The following is an 11,834-nucleotide window of genomic DNA, read 5'->3' on the forward strand; positions in this document are numbered from 1 at the left end:
TTTTTTTTTTTTTTTGGTCTACTTCACCACCAGGGCACCTCACTGCCAAGTACCCTTTATAGGAGGAGGCTACTTAAGAGTCAGGAACACTGACAAATCGGATCACCGCTAATTTTCCCCATAATCTTTAAAGGAGGCACAGTAAAATGTAGAAAAAGCACCAGTCCACGTTAAGAACCCTTGAGACGTGTATACTTAGGGATGTGAGCTTAGGACTATCACTTGTCCTGTCAAATGACTACTTTCAAGGCTCACTTCTTTCAGCAGGTGTTACCTAGTCAACCAGCAATTTGCCTAAAGAAGCCATGCAGTTTTTTGGGTTTTGGTGGTACTAAGTATTGAATCTAGGGCCTTTGCATCGAACTACAACACCACACCCCTTTGTTGAGACAGGGTCTACTACTTATGTTGCCCAGACAGAACTTGAACTTGTGATCCCCCTGCCTCAGCCTTTCGAAGTGCTCAGATTATAGGTAGCACCATCAAGCCTGGCAAGCCATGCAGATTTAAGAAGCCACGTGATTTGGCAAAATAAATGTGGTCCCTACAGGTCAATCTACGTACTAAGCAAATCCCCACACTGTCTGTACCAACTTGGTCTGTTTTTAATGGCTGCTGGTTTTGATTTTAAAATGGTTACTGGGAAATTTTTTTGAAAGTTTCAGGCAGTTCAACCCCTGCGTTATGCCAAAGTATTCTGCTTCTCCTCCACCCACTGAAATAGCTACCTAAAGATAATTTTAAAACATCCAACCACAATGCTGTTTCACACCAAAACAAAAACTCAATATTTCATTAAAATCTTAAAATAGCTAATGTTTAAATGGTGTCAATTTAAAATTTTTTGATCATGAGCAAAAAAGGGGCCAAATACTGCACTGGCTCTTGTTTGCTGTTTTTTGTTTGTTTTTTTTTTTGTACAAGGGATTGAACTCAGGACCTTGTGCCTGGAGGCAGGTGGTGACACCACTGAGCTAAATCCCCGGCCCTGCTGTTTTGTTGTTTTGTATTATTACTAGGGAACAAATCCTTGCACACACTAGTCAAGTGCTCTACAACTGACCTATACCTCCAGCAATTAAAATGTGTCTTCTAAATTTCCTTTATAGGTTTCCCCTCTGTTTCCCTTTCAGTTATTTAAGAAACTAAGTAATTTGTCTGGAATTACCTCTGAATATTGATGAGATTCTCATTTTTTAAATACATTTCTCCATTTTCTTTTTTACTATAAAATGGTAGTTTTTATACAGTTGGTAAGATTTTTTTGGCAATATTTCCCAAGGATTTTGTTTGATAAAGTAACTAATGAGAGTTCACACATTTAGATCTTTTATAAAACAACAAAAATTGGATTTTATCACATTTATTAAAGACAATTACTTAGTTTATAAAAAAATATTGCCTTGATATACACAAAACTTTCCTGATAATGGTAATTAAAAACAACTATTCCTACCCTCCTTATGTCCAATATTCAATCTAAATTGGTTTAATCTTGAAGTGTAATCCAATAAGACTGAAGACCAAACACTTCAGGTCCTGGACAAGATAATAAAATACTCTTAAGCCTTCTGGGTCCCTAAAATGCAACAGAAAAAAAATTTTTTTAAAAAGCTGAGAAAAACTGGTAAATCCCCTCTCTTTAAAAAACAAAACAAAACCTAACAACAAAGTGTTCTTTGTAAGTATATTTATAGTATTAAAACTCTGAACAACCCACATATCCATGAAGAAGGAAAAGGCTACAGTAAAGTAGAATATTAGTGTGATAATTTAATGTTGAGTTTTTGGGGGGAGGGTGGGGAAATACATAAAGTGAAAGAAAATCATGATTAAAACAGATGGTTGATCTTTTTGGGGAGGTTCTTAAAAACTATGTATTTTCTAATGCACAGACTATAAAAATACGTTTCAAGATATTAATACTGGCTGTACCTGTGTGCTCCACATCTGTGGGTTCATGGATCATGCATGTGTAGACCTATGATGGCTGTGTCTCCAACGGACATGTTCAGAATTTTTTGTTGTCATTATTTCATAAATAATACAGTAAGACAACCATTTACAAAGTAGTAGGTAATATAATCAAGAGATGATTTAAAGTATACATAGGGATGTGCAGAGGTTATAGAAAAACACTGCACTATTTTATATAAAGACTCGAGCACCCACAACTTTGGTGTCTGCAGTGGGTCTAGAACCTCTTAATACTCAAAGATAACTGTAATTTGGAGACTTCACTGTTGAGGGGACAGAGACCCACCTCTGTCTTGAGTTTGTACCAGATCATCCTATAGTGGTCCCAATTTGGTAAGCATTTATCAGTTTCCTCCAAAACAGACACAAATGGATCATACTTACTTGGACTGATTGACATCAATAAGAGAACCAATTTTTGATGTTGTGAAAGAAATGTGTTCATCTCCAATGACGATTTCAAGCTCCTACAAACATTTTTTAAAAATGTAAGTTGAGCAGAATTGGACTATTCGTCAAGCACACAGGAGAAGGGCATACCACTTGCCAAATCACTCAAATTCTACTCTTGGTGGCCACTTAAGCAAGGGCAGCTTATTCTAAACACTAAACTCTATGAGACACCAAAGAGACAACACTGGGTTAGCCCTTGAGAAGCTTACTCACATAGAAGCTGTGTCTCCAGGCTGCATCTTTTCTGAGATTTAGAAGAATTTACATACCAGTTTGCATTTGAATTTTTAACTATTACAATGTGGAATAACACAGATCTGTTTTTAAATACCTAAGTTTCCAATCTTTTTGCGTAACATGGACTAAGAAAAAGCATTTGAGACTTTGGGTTTGATCCCAGCATTGCCATTCACTCTCAGGCTGTATGACCTTGGGTCTTCCTATGGTTTATACCTGGATGTCTCCCTCAAAGACTCATGCACTCATAGATGGGGTTTTTTGGAGACAACCAGATCTAGGGTGTGTGAATATGATTAAGGGTGTGTGATACCTAAATTAGTCCATTGACTGGTTTAGCATAGTTCTGAGTGTAGATGACAGAAAGACCCACCCTAGGTGTGGTTGGCACCAATAGGCTTGTAGCCTGAATACAGATAAAAGAGAGAGGAAGGCTGGCTGCTCTTGCCAGCCCTGCCATGAACTATTTCACCTCCTGCCTTGAAGCCAGCCAACTTTGAACTGAAACCTCTACAAACTGTGAGCCAAAATAAATCTTTCCCCCTTTAACTTGCAGGTGTCAGTCCCAGCAATGAGAAGGCAACTAAGACAATTTCTAAATACACGAGTACCATAAATCTTCAAAAATTATGGGGGTGCATACTGTGTGCCAGGTATCATCCTCAGTGCTCGGGACAGATCAGCAAACTCTAACAAAGAGAAGATCTCTGCCCTTGTAAAAATTTTCATTCCAGTGAACCCTAGTTTCCTTCTTATTTTTATTTTACTTTTAAATTTTGATTGATGGATTGATTTTTTGAGACAAGGTCTCACTATGTAGTTCAGGCTGGCCTCAAACTCACAGTGACTCTCCTGTCTCAGCCTCCCAAGTGCTGGGATTACAGGAGTGTGCCACCATGCCTCGCAGTTTACTTCTTTTAAAAAGAAGTATCACAGAGTTTATGTCCATCCCTCATTCTGTTCTTCTCACATCCCTAAAGTTGCTGGGGTATATATGTTCTTTTCACTTGTGTTTTTAGATCTGATAGTATAGTATGTTTTTAAATAAATGGTCACACTTTTTATTTTTTACTGTTTGTTATTCTAATGAATCTGAAATAGTATCTTATTGTTGTTCTAATTTTTAATGATGAAGCTGTAGACCTTTTCATGTTTATCAACCACTTAACTTTGAGTCTGTAAACTGTATATCCTTGTATATTCTCCCACTGGGTTGTCTTTTTAACTTTTATTTTTAGAGGGGATACTGGGAAGGAAACCCAGGGCCCTGCTCAGCTCATGCTAGGTAAGTGCTTTACCACTGAGCTACAGCCCCAGTTTGTTTTTGTTTTTTTCCTTTTGAGATGGTCTTACTATGTTTTCCAGGCTGGCATTGTGATCCTCCTGTCTCAGCCTCCTGAATAGATGGGGTTGCAGGCATGTGCTAGCAGCCTGACTGCTAACCTGTAGTTTTTTATATATTCTGGATAGAAACTCCTTGCCAGTTATGTTTTACAGCTTCTCACAGTTTATGGGCTCCCTTTCAACTTTATCTTGGTGTTTGTCAAACAGAAGTTTTAAATTTAAAGAAGTTGAATTTATCAACCTTTTCCCTTGAGGAGTTTAAAAAATGTCACTAACCAGAAATAATAAGTTTATATTTTCCTCTGCTTTAATTTTTTGCTTTATTTCTATAAATGTTCTAATTTAAAAACTATTACACAAATATGCCACGAACTGTCCTGGTAATAATTTATTGAAAAATCTATCCTTTTCTTATGTATTTAAAGTCCAACTCTGTAATGTACTGGCCCAAGTTTCCATCTATTCACAAGTGTATTTCTGAGTTCCCTATTCTATTCCAATAGTTTAGTTGTCAATTTCTGAGACAATCATGCTGTATATTACAAATACCTATAGGTTTGCAAGAAGTCTTCAATGTTATCTTGGCTACTCTTGCCCCTTTGATCATCCATGAATTTAATGTTTATTCTGTTAGTTTCTAGAAAAAAAACCCAACTGCGATTTTGGTTTGAATTAGAATGAAATAAATTATTTTGGTGAAAACCAACATCTTTATAATACTAAATCCTCTCATTCATAAAGACACATATTTATAAGTTCTTCAATAAAATCCTTTCCATAAGTTTTGTGCATCACCTTAAATTTCTTCACATTCTTTATCACTTTAGTTGCTGTTATAAAGGGACAAGATCCCTATGGAATGAGGGGGTCCTGCGGCCTACTCTCTTGACAAGGATAGACCATAGAATGTCCCTTTATAGGCTCCAAGTTCCAAGACAGAAAGGCAGGGGAAGATTACAGGTTCTATGACCCATTCTGGAAAGGTAGTTACATGCCAGGCACTGTGGTTAAAAATCACTATATATAATCACAATATTAACTCTAAAAATACTACTGAGTTTTTATTATACACTGGTACTGTTTTAGTCACTAGAGATACAGCAATAAAAATAGGTAAAATCCTTATACCAAAGGAGTTTGCATTTCTGTATGTGTCTGTAGATAAATTTTAAAAAAATCAAACAAGAAAAAAAAGAGTGTGTGTGTGTGTGTGTGTGTGTGTGTGTGTGTGTATGTGTGTGTGTGTGTGTGTGTGTGTGTTTTAAGCAGTGTTAGGGACTGAACCCAGATCTTATGCATGCTAAGTAAGTGTTCTACCACTGAACTGTATCTCCAGCTCTAACACAATCTTTTAATGATAAATGCTAGTAAGACAACAACAATTTAGTTTTTAAAATGATGCGGTATTTCTTAGATCAGATGGACAGACACCACTGTGGAGGTGACTTCCGAAAACTTCAGTAAAAGTATTGAACAGTGTTGATGGATAGTCTAGGAAGAATGGGGCAAAGGCCTTCAAGTAAAAATAACCTCAGTATATCTGGGGAACAGAAATGAAGTTAGTAAAGTCTGAACACAATGAGCGGTTGTCAGTGGTAGAAGGTTAGATTGGAGTTTGGATTTTTAAGTGCAGGGGAAGCCAGTTAAGAGTTTAAATCAATGGAATATGTAAACAAAATTATCTTTTTAAGGACCACATCAGCTTTAGGATAGAAACCTGGGCTGCACCCAAGAGGAGAAACAAGGAAATAAATTATAATTCTGGATTAGGACAGTAGCAGTCAAGAAGGAAATACCCTTTCTGTTAAGTCAAATATGAAAATGGCTTTGCTCTGTTTTATTTATTTTTGTAGACCTACAAACTCTGTCCAGATATTAAGTGAGGTAGACAGCAAAAGCTCTAGGGCAGGGGAGGTAACAGGTCAAAATTCAGGGCTGGGCTCTAGGAGGCCAGCAGCACTACCTGCTTTTCTGGTCCCTCCTATGGAATTATTGCTTCCTTATACCAAGGTATGATAATTTGCTTCATAAAAGGCTCCACTGCACACCCCTGCCACAAATGGATTCAAGGCCACACACACAGCAGTAAACCTTACATTCATTTTTGATTTTTATACTACAGAATACTCAATACAACACTCACCTGCCGGCCTACTCGGTCAGGAGGAGGCCACAAAGCATCATCCTCTTTAGTTATTTCACTGTCATCAATTATTCTCTTCAGTTCCTCCATCACACTTTTATGTACATAGGCCTGAAAGGAAGTTAAAAAACAGAATATAGGATGTATCTCTAAGCGGCACTGACACAGACAGTGATGCAAGACAGGAATAACTGCTCCTGAAGACCTATTCCTGGTGTCCCAGTAAGCAGGAAGACATTCATGCTAAACCTTAGCATGGGTCAAAAGTGCCTAATGACAACACCCCAGTTCCCCAACTAGTTGAAACTACCTGTTCACATGTCTCTTCTATTTGTCCATGCATCCATCTTGGAGCTCAGCCTGTAACAGACCTGTAAATTCCCCTTCTATGGTCTGAATGTTTGTGTTCACTCCAAAATTTTTGTTGAAATTTAATCCCCAACACAATAGCAGGAAGAGGTAGAGCTTTTAGGAGGTAATGAGGCCTTGATGATGAAACCTCACAAAAAGACTACAGAGAAGCTGGGCATGGTGACATACGCCTGTAATCCCAAACTCCAGAGGCTGAGGCAGGAGGATTGCTATGAGTTAAAGGCCAGCCTGGGCTACCCAGCAAGACCCTGTCTAAGAAAAACAAAAACAAAAGACTAAAAAGAATTAGCTGCCCTTGTTTTTGCTTTTATCACTGAGGACAGAGTGTCTGTTACTTCTAGAAGATGTAGCAATGTGACACTATCTTGGAAGCAGAGACTGAGCCCTTATCACACACTGAACCTACCACGGCCTTAACCCTGAACTTCACTGTAGAGATAAATGCCTATTGTTCATAAATTACCCAGTCCCAGATATTCAGTTACAGTAGCACAAATGGTACATTTTGAACATGATTTGTGACCCCTCAAAGGCTCTTGTTATATTAAAGGCTTGGAGGCCAGTGTGGTAGTCCTGGGAGGAAGTACAGACATAGGGCCTAATGAGACATGAGTCTTTCTGTGCTCCTGGTCTGAGATGTACTCACTGCTCACACATGCGCTCTGCCTTCGCTCTCTGTCCATGCATGGAGTGACACAGTCAAGAGGCAGTCAGTCCTTATTGGCCAGCATGATGCCACTGGGCCTTGGAACCTACACAACTGTGAGCTAAATTAACTTTATTTTATTAGTACCCACGTCTGCTAACTAATATATCTGGATATAGAAAATGTAACTCTGAGAAACAGAGACACATTTTTTAAAATACACTTTGCATACTGGCCCAGGTTTAAAAAAATGTGAAGATGTTGATGTGTGACTAAGCATAAAATCACATTAATAAAACATTATGAAAAGATACTGGTTATGTCATTTTCAAAGGTGACAAAGTGATGAAAAGAATAACTCAGATGAAGCCTTAATGATGTGATAGAAATCACAGCACAGTGGGAACACAGGGACTTCACTGATTTCCTGTTGTTAATCTTTACAAGCAGAGTGACTGTGACCATATTCCATACTTACTATCTGAGCCTTTGATTTCTTATATGTAAAGGATATAATATTCCCATCACATGGGCTTATCACCAGCATTAAATAAGACCATACATACCTAGTGCCACATATAGTACCTAACATGCATTCAATGATGTTAACTGCTTTCCCATGTAGGGCTCTTCATTGAGTGCTCTTGTGGCAGGAAGTATATCAAGCATTATAACTATAACATACTTAATTCTATGACAGTACTTGGGAGTGGGGAACTATCAGAGGGCCATCAATCCTCGACTACCTAGAAAGGGGGACAGTGAGGGCTAAAGCCAAAAAGACAAAAGGACCCAAGTTCGATCCCCAGGACCAAAGAAAAAAGAAAAAAAGACACCAGAGACTTGGGAAATTTCAAAGTGTGTGCGTGGGGCGGAGGTCAGTGCCTCAAAGTGGGCAAAGACAAAGACTCTCCGAGCTAGCCATCATATATTAGGTACACACAATAACTGGAGGGAGTTATGAGGTGACTTAGGAGGCAGAGGTGATCCTATGTAGATGAAGATCTTAGGTCACGAGGTTCTTATGTCGAGGAGGACTGTAAGAGTATTCTTACAATAGTAGATGGGAGGAGTTAAAATGATAAGGAATTTGCACCCCCCAGGTGAAACCTTTCTCTTACTACTGTGTTCTCAAAGGCCCAGGATGTCTTCAGCTGATGTAATCCTGCCCTGGAGTGTCACAGATTCATGGGACCCACTGAGGTTTTAACTGTGACTGGAGGCAAAAACGGAGTTACGCCTTGACATGCGATAGCTGGTCTGTAGGCAGGAAAACTAGGCCTAATTGTAATCTGTGAAATGAGTTTTTGCTAAAATTACGTAGAATTACTCCCAACAGGGAACTGTGTCTGAAGAAACAGAGTCTTACAAAGTTCAGGAAACTTGCTTAACGTCACGTGGTTAGTAAGCACCAAATTGAGGGTTCAAACCAAGATACACTAAACTTCAAATAGTTACAAGTCATTGACTCATCATTGTAAAGGAAATGCAAACTAAAAAGTCTGAAAAATAATCTGGAAGCTGTCAACAGGCATTTATCTACTTCTCTACTCTTTATCTTTTAATAGTATTCCTAGAAAGAACCCAGACAATAGAAAACAAAAGGCTAAATTGTGGTGAATGAAAGACTCCTACCTCTTTTCTGATCATAACATCATTTTTGTAATTGCTGTTGTTGGCGTATCTCAATTTCCCTGTGAGGAGCAAAACATAAATGCAATATACAATAAAAATATATGAATAAATCATCATTAGCCTACCAAGACTACCAGCTGTTTCCTAAAATGTATCCTAACTGCTCTTCAAAGTGACTAACAGATTTACTATTTATGCAGTTCATGTTTCAACATTACAAGTCTTTTCAGGCCTCGCTTTAGGCTATTAAACAGTCTCCCCACAAAACCACACCTGACACTGAACTACAGTTCAAGCAAAAGACTTGGTATGGTCAAAGAACACAGGCAGGCTCTTTTGTGATTCTGGCAAATCACACTTCTGTAGGTTAATGTCCTTAACTGACAGTAGGGATTGTAATCGAAAACTTACCCAGAGCATGTGCTGAGGGTCAAATGAGTCGTGAGAGCACTTTGAAAACTGAAGGATGCTGTTCACATATTATCATATGACTACGCAGCACTCTGATCTATTTTTGTGATGGAAAAGTTGTGCTTTTACCATTGAGCACACCTGGCTCACAAGGCCCCTTGTTCATATGTGCAACCAACCAACAGGCTGGTTTAGGGTAAATGGCAGGGATGAGGGAGACAATAAAAGAAAGCAGAAAACATGTTTTTTCCTTCACAGGTATAAAGAAAACACAGCTATAAAGAGTCAAATAATTTATCCCGAGAGCCTTTGCATTGTTTGTTTCAAATCTTCCATTTCAGTTCATTCTCTATACAGTGGATAAGATGATGTAGCAACAGATCCATCTGATTAGATTACTCTAATACTATGATACTGTGGTTTCTCTCTGTCTCTGCCTTTCTGACAAAATCCAAACTTCCTGTCATGGCTTACAATTAAGCTGAGGCCCTGCCTGTCTTTTTAGACTCACTCCCACAATAGTCTTCTTTCACAGTTCAAGTCAAATTATTTTGTTCCTGCCTGAAACGTCCCACCAAATTTCTAGCTTTCAGCCTCTATGCTGTGCCTGCTATCCAAAATGCCTTCTTGACTCTTCTTGGTCCCCAAACCAACTCCTACACATTACTGCACATCCTCACCTGCAACCCTATCATTTTATGTGAGAAGCTTTCTCTAACCCTCAAGCTGGATTAGGGGCCTCCGCTTTGCTCCCAAAGTTTCCTGTTTCTTTGTACCATAACATCTAATTCAGTGCTTTGTCACGGTTTACAAATCTATCTCCCTCATTGTTGGGGCTTGTCAGATTCATCCTTGTGCCCCAGTTAGTTCCAGTTTTGAATCATCCTAGATTCCTCTTTTCTTCATCATCATGAAGAAATATTATTCCAGATATTATACCCCAAATAACAATCAGCCAAGTCCAATTACTTCTGCCTCCAATAGTACTGTAAATCTTCTCCATTTTGATTATCACTCTGGTCCTAAGCAACATCTATTCTGTCTTGACAACTGTCACCACCTCCTCATTAATAATCTTGTTTTCACTTTTTTTAAAACGTGCAATTTATTTATTTATTTATTTATTTTTGGTACCAGGGGATCGAACTCGGGTCCTTGTGCTTGTCAGGGAGGTGGCGGAACCACTGAGCTAAATCCCTGGCCCTCTTGTTGGGGATTGAACCTAAGGCTTCATGCATGCTAGGCAAGTACTTTATCACCGAGCTACACCCTCAGCTTTTCACTCTTGACAATTCTGCACCCAACAGCTTAGAATGCTTTTTCAAGAACAGGTCACATTTTTTCTTTGCTTAAAACTTTAGAACTGCACCCTGCTGCAGTTAGATATCTAAATCTTTATCACCCTATAAACGCTTATATGCTATGGCCCCTACCCATCTGATATCATCTGTTATTCTCTCCAGAGCTCATCATTATTTTCAGCCACCTCACCGGTCATCTGAAATATGCCTGGTTCTTTCCTGCCCTTGACACATGCTACTCCCGCTGTAGAAAGCTCTTCCTTCTGAGCTTTACAAGGCTGGCTTCTTGTAAATCAGGACTCAGTCCAAATATCCATCCACTCCTGAGAGAGCTCTCTAAAGACCACTCTGTTTAAAAGTAGCCCATCAACAATCATTCCAACATTTCTTTTCTGATCACTCACGACTATCTAGGTTCTGTTTGTTTATGATCTCCTCCTAGCACTGAACACAAGTTTCACGACAGGGAGACTGTCTATCTTTGTTGCTGTGTTCCACGGCATAGAACACACCCTGCTATAAAGTGGGCGTTCAACTCATTTGTTAAAAGGTAAGCAATCTGGGTCAAATTTGTCACTACACAGAAGCCTCTGCACATGGATAGAAAGAATCAAAGGAGCAGACACAGAGCGTCCCTTTTGGACCTGAGTTGCACTCGTCTCACTTTTCCTGTAGCTCCCGGCCCTTCGAACGTCCGGCCTCCCCGACAGCTCCCAGGCCTAATCCCAGCTCCTGGAGGACGGGAGGCTGCTCTTACCATCGGGTCGGAACTCGAACTCCAGGAACTCGTGCCCGAACTTGCCTTTGTGACCCACGTAGTAACGCAGATAAAAGTCACTCTCCATAGCTCGCAAAGGACATCCGATATCGAATTTCAAGACAAAAATCACACCACCCAGCCCCGCGCTAGACACTGACGTTTACGGCGACGCGCGGAGATGACGTCACAAAACATCGCCGGTAGCGTCTCGCCTTCTGGGAGGCGAGAACTGGACTGTAGCGCCGCTCATGCAGAGGCGGGAACCGGACTTCCACGCCCTTCTTCCTGAGGTGGGGCCAGCCTGGCGGGCGTTTGCGAAGTTTGTCCCCGGGTTTGAGGCGGTAAACCAAAGACGGGCCTCTAGACCTCCACTCCAGTGCCTGATAATTCGTTTTGTCCCGCCATGTCCAACCTTAGGGTAGGACACAGACCCTTGTCAATGGGACAAGTCGCTTCGCTGCTGTGTGGACCTTGTCTCACCTGTAAAATGAGACGAAATGACACCCCCCCCCGGAGAACGACTCGCTGAGAGTGTATAAAATTAGCTTTACTGCA

At 39.9% G+C, this 11,834-nt stretch overlaps 1 protein-coding gene across 1 annotated transcript in view; it reads right to left on the reverse strand.

Annotated features, from left to right (window-relative positions):
- Magoh (mago homolog, exon junction complex subunit) overlaps positions 1-11,565 on the reverse strand; it is a 12,781-nt gene extending 1,216 nt beyond the window's left edge. The window contains exons 1-5 of the mRNA XM_033767576.1: positions 11,277-11,565; positions 8,808-8,866; positions 6,155-6,265; positions 2,362-2,444; positions 1,457-1,579 (exon numbers count right to left, since the gene is read on the reverse strand). Of these exons, the coding sequence (XP_033623467.1) occupies positions 1,480-1,579; positions 2,362-2,444; positions 6,155-6,265; positions 8,808-8,866; positions 11,277-11,364 (441 nt within the window). The 5' untranslated portion in view covers positions 11,365-11,565 and the 3' untranslated portion in view covers positions 1,457-1,479. The remainder of the gene's footprint in view (positions 1-1,456; positions 1,580-2,361; positions 2,445-6,154; positions 6,266-8,807; positions 8,867-11,276) is intronic.
- Positions 11,566-11,834: the final 269 nt, after the last annotated feature.

This window comes from Fukomys damarensis, unplaced genomic scaffold (assembly GCF_012274545.1).
Source record: "Fukomys damarensis isolate Sample0158 unplaced genomic scaffold, DMR_v1.0_HiC HiC_scaffold_23, whole genome shotgun sequence".
NCBI lineage: Eukaryota > Metazoa > Chordata > Mammalia > Rodentia > Bathyergidae > Fukomys > Fukomys damarensis.